The sequence below is a fragment of the Acanthochromis polyacanthus genome, chromosome 2, assembly GCF_021347895.1.
Source record: "Acanthochromis polyacanthus isolate Apoly-LR-REF ecotype Palm Island chromosome 2, KAUST_Apoly_ChrSc, whole genome shotgun sequence".
Taxonomy (NCBI): domain Eukaryota; kingdom Metazoa; phylum Chordata; class Actinopteri; family Pomacentridae; genus Acanthochromis; species Acanthochromis polyacanthus.
In genome coordinates, this window is record NC_067114.1 from 45,359,098 (window position 1) to 45,378,374 (window position 19,277).

At 36.5% G+C, this 19,277-nt stretch overlaps 2 protein-coding genes and 1 long non-coding RNA gene across 3 annotated transcripts in view; 2 read left to right on the forward strand and 1 right to left on the reverse strand.

Annotated features, from left to right (window-relative positions):
* Nucleotides 1-6,489: 6,489 nt before the first annotated feature.
* On the forward strand, nt 6,490-13,109 carry fibinb (fin bud initiation factor b). The gene has a single exon (XM_022198282.2). The coding sequence runs from the start codon at nt 6,790-6,792 to the stop codon at nt 7,408-7,410; it is 621 nt and encodes a 206-aa protein (XP_022053974.1). The 5' UTR covers nt 6,490-6,789; the 3' UTR covers nt 7,411-13,109.
* Nucleotides 13,110-16,216: 3,107 nt separating this feature from the next.
* Nucleotides 16,217-19,167, reverse strand: LOC127531060 (uncharacterized). Its single transcript, XR_007937926.1, has 2 exons — nt 19,044-19,167; nt 16,217-16,581 (listed from the first exon to the last, which is right to left on the reverse strand). It is a non-coding gene; the product is annotated as an uncharacterized LOC127531060 (long non-coding RNA).
* The window catches only part of bbox1 (butyrobetaine (gamma), 2-oxoglutarate dioxygenase (gamma-butyrobetaine hydroxylase) 1), a 52,873-nt gene continuing 52,595 nt past the window's right edge, over nt 19,000-19,277 (forward strand). Inside the window, exon 1 of the mRNA XM_022198283.2 lies at nt 19,000-19,124. The gene's annotated coding sequence lies outside the window, so the exon portion shown is untranslated. The remainder of the gene's footprint in view (nt 19,125-19,277) is intronic.

Genomic DNA, 19,277 nt, shown 5'->3' on the forward strand with positions numbered 1-19,277 from the left:
GCTGGGATGGTCAGAAAGTTCTACAGCTGCAGGCAGGAAGAAGTCTGAAAGTCTCACCAGAGCACAGAGGCAGTTTTATACTCAGGAAAAGAAATGACAGAAGCGTCGCCTTTGCAGATAGAAGCGACTTTTTCTTTTACAGATACAACATTCGAGGCCATGCGTCTCCAGGCCGGCGGTGCTATCTAATTCCTCCTCGGCCCACAATCTGTCAGGAAGCACAATAGATACGCTGACTAGTGAGAACAGCTGATAATGGGGAAGGATAAAGACGAATATTGGAGTTTCTCTTTGTGCAACGTTTCTACAGGCTGCACAAACACACTCCTAAAAGTCCGCATGATGTATGATGTCAGCGTTTGCGGCTAACGCTGGGTCATCATTATTTTCTGGGCCCGGCGGCGGTGCAGCAGACTGCCACAGGGTTCTGGGAGGGAGTTTTCAGAGCGTCCTGTCTGGATGTAATTTGCAGCAACGAAGGCCTCGAGTCAGGCAGGTCGTAAGGAGTGGAGCCAGCGGTGTTTTCATGGGAGATTTTCAGTTACGTCTAATTGGGGGGAAGAGGATTTGTCGCAGCGCTAGACAAGCTTTTCAAACAAGTCAGGCCTTGTAAGTCATGAGTTTAAACCCATCTGAAAGTAAGAAACATGAGCGCTATGATAATAAAGCTGATTATAAACAGTTCAGGGATGATAAATGGGTTTTACACTCAAACCAAATGTGCTCCACACCTCCCCGGCGTTCTACTGTACAACAAACCCACGTCTACATTTTTCCACGTACTTGAAATGATTTGACTCACAAAGAAATCTAAACTGTCAAGAAACTGGTGGAGGTACTTTCCCTGAGTGACCCCAGCAATATTATGTACAAGAAAAGTAAGGTTTTTATTGGTGCTTCTACTAAAATGACCAACCTAAAGTCAACAGATTGTCATGTATGTGTAGAATAAAGGAGAACTATGGACAAAAATGGCAAAATGTGCATATTTTTTAGTCTTTTCACAGCCGCTGGATGTTTTTAGACCTCCATCATCTCAGCTTAGAGAAACAGGCATAGAACTTCCTGCCTCACTGAACTCCCATTTATTACCAGAAAACTAAGCTACAACCATTAGCCCATGCTAGCATCGTAAAATGCATCAAATGGCCGTAACAAGTTGTCGTCAACCTTAAGTAATAGTGTTTTCTCTTTACTTCTCTCTGCTTTGCTTCTCTTGTGTCTATTACTGTCTATAAATATGTTTGTTTCCACTGTCAGACTGGTGCATGGACTGGAGTAAACCCCTGTGTGAAAAGATAGGATAAGATAATCCTTTATTACTCCCCATGTCAGGGAACACAAAGACCGGAGCAGAAAAGACACGAGGATCGTCTCAAAACAGCAGCATTTCACAATCAGCTGAAGTCAAACCAGTGTGACTAAATCAGGTAAGTAGACTCTTTGGATCTCAGTTTCTCTGCAGGGTTGATCAAAACGTTTCAAGACTGAGCACAGTATGAGGAGTAACTGTCATGAAAAAGAATGTCACACGACACATTCTTAATTTAACACGTCGAACACCATCTGCTGGTCTTGAACTTAAATGACATTTAGAGGGAGGAGGACATCACAGGGAGGCAAATCTGGTGGAAACCAAAGATTTGGTCCTTGTGACCATAAAAAAAGAGAACTGCAGCTGCACATGCCATTGACAAGTGTTTTTTTCCCTGTAACTTCTAAAACTCCGTCTGGACAGTCCAACTTTTGAAAATAATTCAAGAAGCACAACCATGTAAATGTGGAATAAAACAACCATCATGCTCCTGGTGCTCGTGTCCTGAAGCATCGTGTTTGACTGCGACTCTTCCACTCTAAAAACTGTTGTTTCTTCTCTTGATGGTAGCTGCAGACTCTCCTTTTGGTTACCATGACGATCCTCCACATGAAGGTTGAATCATCCAGCTGCCAGCTAATACTTCTTAAGGTTTATGGAGAAATCACAGATGTCTACCAACCAGTGGTCACAAAATTAAGTCCACTCAAACATTTGTGGCTGAATTTAGAGACTGTGGCATGTTTTCAGACCCACATTTCTCTTTATTAAGTTCTTAACTTTACTTTCAAACCAGTCATATAAATCTGCAATCTGTATTTTGTATAATTTGGTGTCGTTTAACAGTAATATTTATTAAATTCACCTCATAAAAACACTGCAGGGTCTTAAAACATCGTATTTGTTCTCTTATTTCTCTCCTGGAAAAAAGTTTGTTTCAACAGCTGTGGTTTTAAATGAACATTATAATATTTTTATTAAAATTGCTAAGAGTCTTCTGAAAGTTTAAAACCCTGCAGTGTAACCTATGATGTCAATTTAATAAATATTACTGTAAAACTGCAAAAGATGATAGAAAATACAGATTGCAGATTTAAAGGTAAAGTTCTGACATTAATAGCATAAAATATGGGTCTGAAAACATGTTGGAGCCTCAAAATTCAATCAAAATATTTACCAGAATCTAGTTTTTGGTCCAAATAACAAATAATGAAGCTCTAAACAAAATCTGAGATGATAAAGTAACATATTTTATGATTTTGCACATTCAAATCTGGACAGAAGACTCTGTGCAAACGTAATAAAACTGAAAAAGTGTTCATGTAAAGCCACAGCTGTTGAACCAAAGTTCTTTCTAACAGAGAAATTAGAGAATAGAACCTGCAGTAATTTTTATGAAGTGAATTTAATAAATATTACTGTTACACCCCCAGGAAATTTGAGAAAATACAGATTGAGGATTTATACGACTGGTTTAGAAGTGTATATATATATATATATATATATATATATATATATATTTGCTCTTTTGTTTTCTATATTTGGTTTCTGTATATGTATATATAATTATGTCTTTTTTGCTCATTTTTCCTTTTTTAGGTTTATATATATATGTATATATATATATATATATATATATATATATATATATATATATACACATACATACATATATATGCAAATACAGAAAAAAATAGCAAAAATGCAAAAAAATAAAATGTATATATTTGATTTAATTTTATTTAATTATTTGCAATTTTTTCTATATTTACATACACACATACATATTATTTATTTATTTATTTGGGTTTTTTTCTGTACATTTGGGCCTTACAGGGTTAAGAGCAAAAGATATGGGTCTGAAAATGTGTCTGAGTCTCAAAATTCAGCCAAAAATATTCCCCAGAATCCAGTTTTTGGTAAACAGTAAACTGTAAACAACATATTTCCTGAATTCTGTCTGAATTCTCCTCTTGCTTGCTGCTGTTTTGATGTTTGAAACCTTTCACATCGTCTCTTCTGTGAGGGTTTGTTGGACGCTGTGCTGCCTTTCCTCTATCCGTGCAGTAATTACTCCATTTAGAGGTAGAATATTAGATTTTCTGTGGAATATGGGACACACAAACCACAGATTTAAGTTGACTCAGCCTCACCAGCTTTCATCCTCCCTCCTGCTGGCTCCCAGCATCCCTCCCAGTCCTCCCAGTGCTCCCAGCTCCCCTCACCTGGCAGCCCAGCGTCTAATCAGGCGTCTCTGAAGCTCAGCTCTGAGCTTCCTGCAGCTCGGCCATCTGTCCTGAAGTTCTGATCTCTGCCAGCTCCTCCTGGACTCCTGCCTCTGCTGAGTCTGCTGGAAACCCAGAAAACTTTAACTTCACTTCACCTGCTGCCTTCACTTTCACTAAACCCTCCATTGATCTGAATGTTTTCATCTTGGAGCGAGGTTTACAGTCACATAACGTAATCACACCGGGCAGTGCAGCCCAGAGCTGGAGCCTCTTTATCTAAACGAGCTCGTTAAACGCTCTCATGTTTGGTTAAATTCAAATCTGATCCTATTTCCAGCCGGGCAGCAGGACCGGACCAGGACAGATCTCTGGCTTTGGTTCTGAACTCCAGCTCTAAAGGAGGGAGTCACCGTGGAGTGTTTGTGTTTTACGAGTCTGTCCTGTGTGAGTAGGTGGAGTCCTGCTGCTCTTTAAGATGATTTAAAGCCTCAAAGACATCAGGCCCAGTCCTCCTCACTCCCTCAGCATGACTTCATTTTACCCTTTCCTTTTTCTGTCTGTAGGATAATGTTGCAGAGCAGACAGTTTAGATCAGCGGTGTCCAACGTGTGGTCCACGGGCCAAAAGTGGTCCTCCAGAGGGTCCAATCTGGTCCTCAAAGTATAGAGAAGACATTAACGGCAGATTATAAATTAGTAAAACTGTAAATTTAAAATAATTTAGACCATGACAAGTTGTTTTGATCAAAAAGTAAAATACTAGATTATTCATTTTTCATTTGTCGTTTTGTGTCTCATTTTTTTCCCAAAATTTTGTCTGTTTTTGTCGTTTTCTGACTTCTGTTGTTTGTCTCATTTTTATGTCGTTTTGTTTCTCATTTTTGTCATTTTGTTCCTTTTTGTCTCCTTTGTGTCCGTTTTCTGTCGCTTTGTAACTTTTTTGCCAAATTTTTTTGTTTTCTTTCATGTCATTTGTCTCTTTTTTGTTTTGTATCTCATTTTGTAATACTTTATCTTATTTTTGTTGTTTTTGTCTGACGTTTGTTGTCTAATTTTTTGTCATTTTGTTCCTCGCTTTTGTCATTTTTTATATTGTTTGTGTCACTTTGTAAAATTTTTGTCTCCTTTATGCTTGTTTTTGTTTTTTTGTTCTCATTTTTGCAACATTTTATCTTGTTTTTGTCGTTTTTTTTTTCTTTTTATGTCTGACTTTTGTCGTTTGTCTCATGTTTCTGTCATATTGTGTTTCCTTTTTGTCTCACTTGTGTTTTTGTCTTGTTTTTCTCATTTTGTTTTTGGCTTTATTTGTTGTTTTGTGTCTCGTTTTTGTCGCTTTGTAATTTTTTTGTCTACTTTTTTTGTCTCTTTTTTTGTTTTGTTTCATATCATTTGTCTCATTTTTGTCGTTTTGCGTCTCATTCTTGTAGTATGCTGTCTTGTTTTTGTTGTTTTTTGGTCGGACTTTTGTCGTTTGTCTCGTGTTTGTCGTATTGCTTCTTGTTTTTTGACCATTTTTTTGTCGCTTTGTAAGTTTTTTGCCTAATTTTTTGTCTTTTTTTTTTCGTTTCGTGTCGTTTGTCTCATTTTTTGTCATTTTGCATCTCATTTTTGTAATATCTTTTCTTGCTTTTGTTGTTTTGTGTCTGACTTTTGTGGTTAGTCTAATTTTTTATCATTTTGTTCCTCGTCTTTGCCATTTTTTGTCTCATTTGTGTCACTTTGTTATTTTTTGTCTATTTTTTTATATTTTTTGTTTTCTTTCGTGTCATTTGTCTCATTTTTGTCATTTTGTGTCTCATTTTTGTAACATTTTGTCTTGTTTCTGTTGTTTTTTGTCAGATTTTTGTCGTTTGTCTCATGTTTTTGTCATTTTGTGTTTCCTTTTTGTCTCGCTTGTGTTGTTTGTCTACATTTTTGCCATTTTGTTTCTTGCCTTTGTCATGAAATTACAAATTACAGTTTGTAATAGTACAAATTTTGCTGTGGACTATATTGTAGTTCTTGCCTTATTTTGTACAGTTCACACATAAATTAATACTTTTATTAACTGATTTTATGAGTTATTAACTGTAATCTAATGAATAAGGGCAGAAATCTGTCAAACAACAGTAAATTGTTTTAAAAATTACCATTAAAAAAAGTCTCATTTTCCACGGTCTGGTTGATGATTGCTTCTTATTGCTGCTTTCTTCAGAGGATTAAACTTCTAAACGTAAAACCGTCTGCATCTGGGGAGCAGAAAAAACCATTAAGTTCTCTGGTTTTCTTGTGTTATTGAGGTCAAAATGAGTCGGGACGGGATGAGGACGGAGCTTTTCTTCACGTCGTAAATCACTCTGATGCACATCACAGACCAGCTTTATGTAAGCCTTATGTAACCACGCTCTCCTCTCAGCTCTCTAGTACGTTTATTAATGTACAAACCAGCTTTTTAGCACATTATTAACGATGTTTTACCGCTTTAAAGCCTGTTCTGATCAGTTTAATCCATGCAGCTCTGGAAAAATCAGAAAACTGTGACGTCAGAGGGGCTCCTGAGCTCTGAGGTTTAAAAACAAACTCTTCTTCCCTCCAGGCTTCGATTTGTAGCTGCATTTTTGATGTGGCTTTTATTTATAGTTTCACTCTGTTTTATGGTTAACATGTTTTTTTTTCTGTAAGATTACAATCATTATCTTTAACAGTAAATTGTTAAAAAAATACAGTTAAAAGCAAACAAACTTTATATTTTATCTATTACAGAAACGTTTCTACACATTTTTATTGATAGTATTAGAATCACATTAGTTTGAACAAAAATACACTTTTAAAAAAAACATATTTCTGTTTAATCTATTTTATAAAAACGTGTAATGTGATCCAGTCCAGTGACCCATTAACCGTCAGCAGGTCTCTAATGCAGCTCTGTGTCTCTAATAACGTGTTTCTTGTGGGTCCTGCTCTGCTCTGAACGCAGCCTTTAAAGTGACGGAGGCTGTAATTTGAGCAGCTCCGAGGTATTATTAGCCAAAAAGCCGAGCGCGCCACCGGACACATCCAGATGTTGCGTTCAGGCACCAGGAGGAGTGTGGAGCTGCGCAGACAAACTTCCAGAGCCGGGATGGAAGCAGCCAGAGCGGATTAAAGGACGACGACGGGAGGGAAGCCGCTCATCTGGAGCTTAAAGGGCCTGAAATGTTCGTTTTTGCGCACAGCATCGGAGTGAACTAGCGGTTTAACTCAGCTCCTTCCTTGTTTTGGGACCGACATGGCTTTTGTTCACTTGCTCCTGTGCGCCTGGATGTGCGCGTCCATGTGCGGCGCGTTCTTCAGCGGACCTCTGCAGCCGGAGATGTCCAACGGGACCTTCCATCACTACTTCGTGCCGGACGGAGACTACGAGGACAACGACGACCCGGAGAAGTGCCAGATGCTCTTCAAGATGACCGACGAGCGCAAGTGCGGTCTGGACGAGGACCAGGACGCGGTGATCCGGGACGACTTCACCATCATCAAGCGACAGATCGAGGACTCGGCGCGGGTCCTGGAGGGCATCGGGAAGAGCATCTCCTACGACCTGGACGGGGAGGACAGCTACGGCCGCTACCTGCGCAGGGAGACGGCGCAGATCGGCGAGGCGTTCACGAGCTCGGAGAAGTCGCTGCTGGAGCTGGAGGTGAAGTTCAAGCAGAGCCAGGAGAGCGAGCTGAAGGAGGAGCACCGGCTCAGCGACGACTTCCTCACCATGATCGTGCACACGCGGGACGCGCTCAAGGAGACCGTGGACATTTCCTTGGGCCTCAAGGACAAACACGAGCTGCTGTCGCTCATCATCCGCAGCCACGGAACCAGACTGAGCCGCCTGAAGAACGAGTACATGAAGTTCTGAGGAGCGGGAACTTTATGCACGGAGCGACTGGGACAGCTTTAGGGGTCAAACTCAGCTAAGTTCATCCGAGTTAAAAAGCTGTGTTGATGGAACAAGTGGTGCAACTTCAAGTTTGATGTTTTTCACCCAGAATCTAAAGCACAACCCAGAGTTCTTTCATTTTATTTTACCTTCTTCAAAGAAAACAGCAGAAAATATTGAGCAACACAGATGTCGAATGCAAAATGAACCATTAAAATACAGTTTTAAAAGGACAAAATGTCATTTTCAAGTTGTTCAAATCCACAACAGTAAACTGAAAGCCAAAGATAAGTGAGATTTGTTGGAACCAGCACTAAAATACACTTTTACCATTTATTTACATTAAACAAACTTGAAAATGTGAGTTGATCTGACTAATTTTGCAAAAATAATTCAGAAATGCTTGTTTTTTCCCAATGTATCTTAGAAATTATGAATTGAACAAGTAATCTTTTCTAGTTTACTTAATACAAATATATGAGTTTTGAAAAAAAATGAGTGAACTAGAAAATGTGAGTTGATCCAACTAATTTTGCAAAAATAATTTAGAAATACATGCATTTGCAAAATGTATTAAAAATAATTGAACCAACTCATTTTTTCTAGCTTACTCAATGGACACAGAATTCACACAGGATTGTTGGAGCAACTTAAATAAACACCTTTAATTGGTAAAACTCAATTATATTGAGTTAACAAGTTGTGTTGATGGTGCTTATTTAAGTTGGATCTACTCAAATCATTCAACTTAAAGTTTGCTTGAGTATTTTCTTTACCCAAAACATGTTTCTTCTACTTTCTTCAAAGAAAACAGCATGACAATTTTAGGAAATGTGGACGTTGGATTCAATTAAATTGAGTTCATCTGAGTTAAAAAGCTGTGTTGATGGAACAAGTGATGCAACCTGAAGTTTGCTGTTTTTCACCCAGAATCTAAAGCACAATCCAGAGTTCTTTCATTTTATTTTACCTTCTTTAAGGAAAACAGTAGAAAAACTGAAGAAACCTGGACATTGGATGCAAAATGAAACATTAAAGTACAGTTTTAAAAGGACAAAATGTCATTTTCAAGTTGTTCAAATCCACAACAGTGAGCTGAAAGCCAAAGATAAGTGATATTTGTTGGAAATGGCACTATAATACACTTTTTACCAGCATATTTACATTAAGTAAACTAGATAATATGAGTTGATTTGACTATTTCTATATTATATAAGTATGTTAGAAAAAAATGACTCCAATCAACTAATTTCTTTCTAGTTTACTGAATGGACACAGGATTCATACAGGATTGTTGGAGCAACTTAAACAATTTTAGTTGGTAAACTCAATTAAATTGAGTTGTTCCAAGTTAACAAGTTGTGTTGGATCAACTTGAATCTTTCAACTTGAACTTTAAGTATTTGTTTACTCAAATTCTTCATAAACTTCTGAAACTAAAATTCTATGCAGGATTGTTGGACCAACTTAATCGCTTTAGTTGGTAAAACTCAATTAAATTCGTCCAAGTTAACAAGTTGTGTTGATGCCACAAGTGATGCAACTAGAAGTTCGATGTTTTTTTCTGTCTTCAGTATTTGCTTCATTTAAAATCTTCATGAACTTCTGACACTAAAACTTATGTAGGATTGTTGGAGCAACTTAAATAAACAACTTCACTTGGTTAAACTCCATTAAATTGAGTTGATCCAGGTTAACAAGTCATGTTGATGCCACAAATGATGCAACTTGAAGTTTGATGTTTTTTATCCAGAATCTAAAGCATAATTTTGCTTTTTAACCTACAATTCTTTTATTTTATATACCTTTTTTAAAGAAAAAAAAAACAGAAAAATGGAGAAACATGGACATCAAATGCAAAATGCAAACTCTGAAAGGGACAAATGTAGCTTTTAAGTTGTATGAATCCACAAAAGGAAACTGAAAACAGAAAGATAAGTGAGATTTATGAAGTAGACTGACATCAGACTTGAGTTGACAAAATTCCAAAGGAATGTAGGAATACAAGTCAAATACATAGACTTAGAATTTCTAGCTGACTTAATTCATATGTATATTTGCCAAACATTTCTACTAAAACTAGTGAAGTCAACTCATATTTTTTAGTTTTCTTGATCAGAAATAAGCGACACCCATAGATTTGCATGAAGTAAACTAACTAAATTAGCCATTCAAAGGAATTTAGTCAAATCCACTCCTCTTTTCTAGTTTACTTACAAACATACACATTTAGCTAATTTCAGGTGAAGTGAACTGGAAAAGATGGCTGGTTTACTGACCTTAGAAACAACTTAATGATAATGAAATGAGTTGAATGAATGAACAGCTCAGAGTTCAGTCAACTCATTAAGTTATTAATTATATTTACATTAAATAAAAGAGAAAAGATGAGTCAATTTGACTGAATTTAGTCCAATCAACTAGTTCAGTTAATGTACTTTAATTTATGACTTGTGCTGATTTCTGGTTAACTGAACTTGAAATGTCATTTTTCTTTTATTTTCAAACCATTTTAGAACTTAACATGAGTCCTTAGAAAACAATGACATGAATAAATATGCTCAACTCTTAAAGTTAAATTAAGTTTATCAGAAACAAGACAGAAACAGTAAAAAATCCTAAAGTTCTTTGTCGTTTGAAGAAACAGACACGGTAGAAACCTGATGTGTGCCTTTACCACGTTTTAAGTTAAGTTCTGGACGTTTTTACTCAACATGATCCAAACAAGCCAAACATGGACAAAAGTTTTAGTCTCTAAAAGTGTAGATTTTTAAATTGATCTCACTTTAACCTGAAACAGACTGACTTTGTAGCAACTCTGGTCAAAAATACCTTCAACAGCTGAGGCTTTAAGGTCCGTAAAAGGTTGATTTTTAAGTATTGTCTGTGTGTTTAGTTGGTTCAACTTAATATCTTAAATTTCTTGAAGTTGTTTCCACAAGTTCAGTTAATTTAAATCGACCAGTTTTACACTTTCACAGCTCATGGTGTGACTTAAGACTTAAGATATTTTTCAGTGTAGAGCAAACTAGGGTACGTTTCATAAACTTTAAGGTTTTGATGTTGCTTTAACTTTATATGCAACATATTGTTATTATTATTATTATTATTTAAAGAGTTTGATTAATGCCTGGTTTACCTGTCCATTAAAAAAATTACATTTAAAATCTTATTTTTTTGGAGTGTGAAACAGAATCAGGAGAGAAAATTCACATCATAGACACAAAACCAGAACATATGAGTCAGATCACCTTGTTTTTTTTTTTTTTGTTCTCTTGTTAGGTTTTTTTTGTATTTAACAAACTATTGATTTGGGGTGATTAACTTTTCCTCAGTTATCAAGCCAATTTTCAGAAGTTACATCAACATAAATTTAGCTTTAAATCAACTACTGCAGACATTTGACTTTAATTTACACACAATAATAAGTTAATGCAGCTATATTATGTCAACACAACCTATCAAAAATAAAGCATTTATGATTATATATTTAATGAAATGGAGGGAAGACGAGTGTTTGCATGCAGACTGTTGAGGCTGTCCAGGTTTTATTTTATCTTCCAAGTATTCAAAGCAGATATGAAAGATTAAAGTTGCATCTCTTCAAAGAGCATTTTGAAATCAATCAACAATTCAACTGTATTCCACATCAGAAAAACCTACAATTACTGTGTTTTGGTCATTTCCGAACTGTACAGATATGACAGATGCTGCACCGATACCTGAAGTCAGACTCTTTATTTGTCTGTCAGGACATCTTTTAAGACCTTAATTATTCCAGTTTGTGTTGGTTCAAAGTTTCAAAATGAGGTCAGATGTGCACATAGTGATCTATTTCCATCCACTGTGCAATGTTGGCAGAAACTCTGAGAAAAACCTGGACATTCAAAAACAGAACTATCGCCATTGAAATGTGCTTTAAGTGGTAAAATATTTAGTTTTTAGCTTTAAAAAGAAGTATATTTTATTGTTTTTGACTCCATTCATGTCATTTTTAATGAAAAAACACGATGAGTCACATTCTTGTTCACAATATTGATGAAAAGCAGTCAATTTACAAATTTCTATTCAAGTTTTTATGTCTGATTGATCCAGCAAACTGAACACTAAACAGCTCAATCTGCAAATTGATTCTCTAAAATCATCTAAAAGTTGCAGAACTATCATAAAATGAATCTGTTCCATGATTTCCAATGTGTCCAGAACTGTAACAGACATAAAGATCCACCCAAAATGTCTGCATGTATTTCATACAACTGTGTCATATCATCCACCCAATAGTTAAGGAATAAACACCACAAAAACACATGTTTTAGTTCAGTTTCCCAATCAATAATGTATTTTCTTAGGGTTACTTAAATATTATCCGCCAGCTAATCGGTGCACCAAAAATGCCTCTTTTTCTTCGTCGTGTTTGGTTACTGCAGCAGATTTACCTGCAAAATGTAAAACAACAGCTTTGAATATGAGTCAGGAGATCAAAATTGAGAATCTACACCAAAGATTCCAAAACATCGGTAAAAGTGAGGGTTTTTAGGGAACTATTTCAGCTCTCTGACAGAAAAAAAGTTCAAAATACTCATTAGACAGCTGATATCTTCACTGAATTCTGCGTTTTTGGTTTGATTTTGACACAAAAATTAGAATAAATTACTTTTGAAAACTCTTAAATCAGCAGTGAGGTCTTAGACCGAGTTGTGTAGTTTTTCTGAAAGCTCCAAAACTTTGACGGTTTGGATACTGAAGATTGTGTTTAAACAATGCAAAACCTTAAACTGCGCCTTCGTTGCCCAGGTTCTAGCTAGACTCTATCAAAGTGTACAGTCCAAGTGCCTATAGTTTTAATGGTTTCCTCTGTAAGTGTATTCCATCCAGAAGACATCTCCTGTCCAAGTGCCGATAGTATTAATGGTTTGTTCCAATCCAAGTACTACTTCCTGTCCAAGTTTTTAGAGTTCTAAAGGTTTGTTCCACGCAAAATACTCATTTCTGTCCAAGTACTGATCGTTTTAATAGTGTGTTAAAAATAATATAGCACTTCCTGTCCAAGTGCTTATAGTTTTTATAGTTTGTTTCAATCAAAATACCAATTCCTGTCCAAGTGTGTACAGTATTAAAGGTTTGCCCCACCAAAAGTACTACGTTTTGTTCATGTGCTTATAGTTTTGGTTTGATTTTGACGAAAATTAGAGTGAATTACTTTTGAAAGCTCTTCGTTCAGCAGCGAATCCTTTGACAAGGTTGTTGGGATTAATTTTTCCAAGGATATCAGTAAATGTTTACATATGGACACGTATCTGTTGTATTTATATCCTATTTTATTTCATAGGCTTTCACACTTTGCACAGTTCTTCACTGTCTGGGTGCTAAAGGTTGTGTTCAAAGCCTTAAACTGTGCCGTCGTTGCGCAGGTAGTATGTATACTCTATCAAAGTGTACAGTCAGTAAATACTGTGAGCGCTAATATCTTTATTACTGAACACCTTAATCTGTATTCAATGTTTATATAAAGTTTGGAAATATATATATATATATATATATATATATATCTATTTGTGTTTATGTTTAAGACGTGGTGGGGTGTTTGATAAGACTGCAGGCAGCACACGAGGACGAATCTGTGTCGCTACATGGGTTGAGTTGTGTCTTCTTGAATAAAAGAAGTTGTTTGACGAAGAGTTTTCATTCTTTCTGACGTATAACTGGGATCAAACTCCTCCGTGGTGTTTCAGCAGTCGCGCAACAACACTCCTAAATGTTGTGCCACGTGTTTTAAAATCACAATGTTTGCTTTACGAGGCTTTTGAGGTCTGCTGTGAATTCTACACACAAACTCCGGCCTCTAATTAGACGAAGCTTTGAAGGAGGAAGCCGCTCGTCGGTATTTACGAGCAGCGGAGATGTGAGGATGCTGCATCGCCTTTAACCCTACAAACAGCTTGTTGTTATCAGCATTTTCTTTATCTAATGATACCTCAGTGCTTTAAGGTCAACAATAAACAGTCGGAGGAATTACAATGCCAGAAGCGCCAAATGTAGTAAATTGCACAACAACACGGCAAAGTGCAGTGTTTACTGGTGGATACTTTGAGCTGAGTGATTACTGGCGAGGATGAGGCAACATAAAGGACACATTGTGCAGCTCAAATGCAGCTCGGAGGCCCTGGGTTTGTTTCCATTAGAGGGGAGAGACTGTGGTTTTCCTGAAAAAACAGCAGACTGTTGGCAGCACTTGGAGGAAAAACCGTATACGAAACGTGCATCTTTAACTCGGTGGAAACACGTCGAGTTGTATTGTATATCAGCTCCAGTGTTACGTAATGTTAAGATGAAAGCTGACCTTGGAAAATCATTTCAGTTGAATTATGATGCCGGTTTATCTAAAACAAAGAGAATTATTGGACCAACTTCAATCAATTGATAACATGCAGTTGAATAACTTCATCCACCTACAAACAAACAACATAAATAGTTCTAGTTTAAGTACTTATCTCTTACATGAGTACTGCTGCAGGTTCATTTTAACTAAAGTCGACTGATTTTTCCAACTTAAATAGCTTCTTTACCCAAAAGTTAAACAGGAAAATGCTCAATGCTAAAGGAGCAGTGAATCTAATGTTCGCACTTTAAAGAACAAAGAGACCAAATTTAATTTTAAGTTGTGAGAATCCACAAAAGGGAACTGGCTTCACTGAAAAAGAAAGAGAAGTGAGACTTATTCAAAACAGTGCTTCAACTGGAGCTCAAATACACCATTTGCTCATCTATTACTTATACGTTTACATTAAATAAACAAGAAAAGATAAGTTGATTTGACTAAATCCAGAAGAAATATAAGAATGCATATATTTACATTAAATAAACTCGAAAATATGAGTTGATTTTACTACATTTCTTTGGCAAAGTAGAGTTAAAATTGTTTGGGATTTAGTAAAATCAATGAATCTTATATCTTATATCAGGGGTCACCAACTATATTTGCCAGAGGGCCAGAATTTTACCAGACAGTCACTTTGGGGGCCGGACCCTCAAACAAAAATTAAATAAAAATCGAATTTTGGCATAATATTATTATTTGATGTTTATTTTTTATGTTTTTTCCATTTCATTACAAAACTGAAGGCATTTTTAGCCTTTATGAGTCAGTGCTCCTATCACCTGTACCACAGTCAACCACTAGGAGTGATAGAGATATTTTGCCTCATCTCAAGTCAACTTTATTCACAGAGCACTTGAAAAAGAAACACTGCAGAAGTGACAGGAAAAGGCCTCTTAACACGGGTAAAATGGCACTCTCTAAGGCCACGAAATGAAAAGTTGATGTGGAAAACAGATCCTTTAATAATGACTGGACTGACTGCTTTAATAGTGTGGACCACATGATATTTTCTCTTTGATCCTCACAATTTTGGAATCCAGTCGCGGGCCGGATTGGACGGTTCGGCGGGCCGGATTCGGCCCGCGGGCCGCCAGTTGATGATCACTGTCTTATATCTTCTATTTTACTTAATACAAATGTATAAATTTTGTTAATTTCTGGATCAGTAAACTAGAAAAGATGAGTTGATTTGACTAAATTCCAAAGGATTTTGCTCATTTCTCATTAACTAAACTGAAAATGTCTAAAACTGCCTTCCCCAAAACAAAAATAAATTAGATTTATTTAAAGCAATAATTTATCTATAGCAAAAATACACTATTAACTCATATATTACCATGTAATGACATTGAATAAAGTAGAACATATGAATTGAATGGACAAAATTTGAGAGGAATGAATGAATACCCATGTTTGCATGCAAGTAAACTAGAAAAGAGGAGTTGATTTGACAAAATTTCTTTGGAATTTAGTCAAGTCAACTCATCTTTTCTGGTTTATTTAATGCAAATATAGGAATTTATCTAATTTAAGGTTAATTAATTTAAAAATGTCTTAAACTGCCTTCACCAAAGCAAAAAGATGGATGAGATTTCTTTAAAACTGCAGCTGAAATACACTATTCACTCATACATTATTCAGTTTTTTAGATTAATTTAGGTAGAAAAGATGAGTTGATTTAACTAAAATCTAAAGGAATTTAAAAATACACGTTTGCATTAAGTAAATGAGAGAAGATAAGTTGATTTGAGTAAATTGTAAAGGAATTTAGTCAAATCAACTCATCTTTTCTAGTTAACTTAATGCAAATATATGAGTTTATCTAATTTATGGTTAATTAAACTGAAAAGGTCTAAAAGTGCCTTCACCAAAGCGGACAGATAGCTGATATTTATTCAATTCAATTCAATTCAATTTTATTTGTATAGCGTCAATTACAGTCAAATCGTCTCAAGACGCTTTACAGAACCCATATGCCTGACCCCCAGAGCAAGCCCAAAGGCGACAGTGGCAAGGAAAACACCCTTTAACAGGGAAGAAACCTCGAGCAGAACCCGGCTCTATATAGGGGGGACCCATCTGCCTGCTGACTGGACGGGTTTAGAGGGACAGAGGAGGGCAAGGGGGAGGGATGGGAGAAGAGGGAGGGGTGGGAAAGCAAGGAAAACACAACACACAAAGTTATTCAAAACTACAACTGAAATACACTATTTAATCACACATTATTCATGTTTTAACATTAATTTAAGTAGAAAAGATAAGTTGATTTAACTAAATCCAATGAATTTAGGAATGTATGTATTCAAATATATGAATATATGAATATTAAATATAATAATTTATCTCATTTCTGGATAACTAAACTCAAAATGTCTAAAAATGCCTTCACCAAAGCAGAAAGATAGGTGAGATTTATTTGAAATAGTACTTTATTTCAGTTGCATTTTATTCTGCTGCAAATATACAGTATTTTGTAGGTGTTTTAAGCCTTAAAATTCCTTCGTCCATTGATCGCTGTAGAGCTCTGTGCATGTTTACTGCATACCAGTACATTACATACGGTCATACAACACAAAGTCCACCCCAACCTGCAGCTCTGTTGTTGTTGGTAATAAACATGTTCACTGATCATCAATTACCCTTTGAAACATTTCGTGTTATAAATGCAGCGTCATTGTGTGATCCTGGGTTAATAATTATAATATGGCGCCTTTAAAAGGTCAAACTCGGATGCTAGGAGGTGTCACAGCTGTACATCGTCCTTCCTGATCCTGCGAAACAAACACAAAAAGGTAAAGTTGGACACTTCAATTACTTGCTTTGATTTCATTACTGATTAATGCAGGAAGGGGCTGCTGAATTAATCCCGCAGTCACAAAATAATGAAAAATGCTCAAATGTGTATCTAAAAGTTGCATGTGGTCCTTGAACTTCTCGTTTTCTCCAAGAAATTGGATTTCTGTCATGTATGACCAAAAAGAAGTAGCATTCTAGCAGCTGGAACCAGTAAATGTTTTGAATTTTTATGATAATTTGTTATCAAACTGATAAACCGATGAACTGGAAGTCAAACTGGAAGGACTTGATAAACCGACAAATTGATTTAATGTATAATTACAGCCAAATTTGGATATACAGTTTTATTATTAAATCAAAAAACAACCATCTTAAGGTGTTTAATAAGTAAAATGCACTGCAGGTTGTTGACTCGGAAATCTTTCCATTTACACAGTAAGTACTAGGAATGAGCAATAAAACCATAACTTGTTAATTAGAAAGTACAGGTTGGGTGGAGAAAACCTTGGACAGGAAGTAGCATTTTGATTGGAACAAACCATTAAAACTATGGTAGCGTCTACAGATACGGACCCGTACCCGTAGCCTGTGGGCTACGGATACGGCATTTTCCATTTGCCAGACAGATACGGACCCATACGCGAGTCTCGTGAGTCAAGAAGCTGCTAACCACTGCAAACTGTTGAAAGGTAAGCAAAGGTTAAGGTTAGGGTTAGTGTTAGGGTCAGGTTTAGGGTCCGTACCTGTAGTACCGATGCTACGGGTCCGTACCGCTAGCGTCTACCGGGAGTCACGTGACCAGGTCTCGCGTATCTGATTGGCAAACGGCAAGTGCCGTATCCGTAGTCCACAGGCTACGGGTACGGGTCCGTACCTCTAGCAACAACCTAAAACTATACACACTTAGACAGTAAGTAGTATTTTATGAGTGCCGATAATTTTAATAGTTTGCTCCAATCAAAATAATACTACACAGTACTTTTTGTCCAAGTACTTACCGTTTAAATTGTCTGTTACAACCAAATTGCACTTTCAAACTAGTAAGTTATGGCTTTAAAGGTTTATTCTAGCCCAATACTGCTTATTTTTGGTTTGAAAAGGTCATTCCATCTAAAATTCTACTTATTGTTCCTACAGTCACAATGGTTTGTTCCACCCAAACTAGTACTCACGAACAACTTATTGGCTTAAAGTTGTATTCCAAGTAAAATACTACTTCCTGTCCAGTTACCTTTAGCTTTAACTGTTGTCGCACTTAAAACACTATTTCGGGGTGCTTACTAATTTAAAATGTTAAATTGCTTCCCCCTAGCGTAGGGAGCAATAAAGGACTATCTTATCTTCACCCAAATTGTACTTTCTAACTAAAAGATTATGGTTTTAAAGGTTCATTCAACCTAAAATACTACTTTCTGTCCAAGTACTTATAGTTTTAATCGTCTGTTCTGAGTAAATCATACTTTCTAATAAACAAGTTAGAGCTTTCGAACAGAAAGTTATAGTTCAAAAGGTTTGTTCCACCTAAAACAATACTATTTGTCCAAGTACTTACCATTTTAATCATTTGTTTCACACAATTTGTACTTTCTCACTAAGTTGTAACTATAAACATCTACTCCACATAAAATACAACATTCTGTCCGAGTATTTATAGTTTCAGTGATTTGTTCCAACTTTCTAAAAAATAAACTATGGCTTTAAAGGTTTATTCCAGCCAAAATACTACTTTCTGCTTTAGTACTTTTGGTTTGAAAAGGTCAGCTCATCTAAAATTTTACTTGTGTAAATACTTACATTTGCAGTGGTTTATTCCACCCAAACCAGTACTCTTTAACAACTGATTGGTTTAAAGTTGTATTCTCAGTAAAATGCTACTTTCTGTCCAAGTACTTAACATCTTAAGTATTTGCTTCACCCAAACTGTACTACTTGTACTTTGGGCGCAAAGGTTTATTCCACCCAAAATGCCACTTTCTGCCTGAGTATTTATAGTTTGAACGCTTTATTCCACTGAAAATAACACTTTATTCCCAAGTATTTATAGTTCTAAATGTTTATTCCACCGAAATTGTACTCTCTGACTGATAAGTGAAGGTTAAGCTGTACATAGCTTATCATTTTCTGTCTAAAGCTTTAATGAGTTCCACCTGTTTGCTTCCAACACAAAGGTCCCGATAATAAAACAGCACTATACTGTTATGAAAACAGCTCCATGTTATCAGTATCCGCTGCTATCTCGGCTGTATTATATTTATTTTATGGCTCTATCGTGGCTGCTGGTAGCCTAGCCACGCTAGACCCATGTTTAAGGTACAAGGCAGAGAATTAAATTCGTTGTCGTGGGTTGTCTAGCGCGGCTAGGCTAGGCTGCTGGTAAACTGGGTTAAAGTTGACCCACTTGCAATGATTAAATCACCCACTGACAGCAGTCGCTCACCTTTCACCCACTTTCCCCGGCAGACATCCGTGTTGACGGACGCTGAAGCGACGAGAAGCCGCCTGTCATCCAGCATCACAGGTACCATCTGCCACAGACCCGCGACGTGTTGTTTTTACTGACTTTAATGCCACTTTAACACATAAAACCGGTAAATGAGCCGGCAGCTAGGGGAGGTTAGCATCGCTATTCGCTTAGCAACCGAACCAAGACGTGCCATTTACTTTAACTGGC

Coding starts and splice junctions, on each gene's coding strand:
- fibinb (XM_022198282.2), top strand. CDS start 6,790: ATGGCTTTTGTTCACTTGCTCCTGTGCGCCTGGATGTGCGCGTCCATG.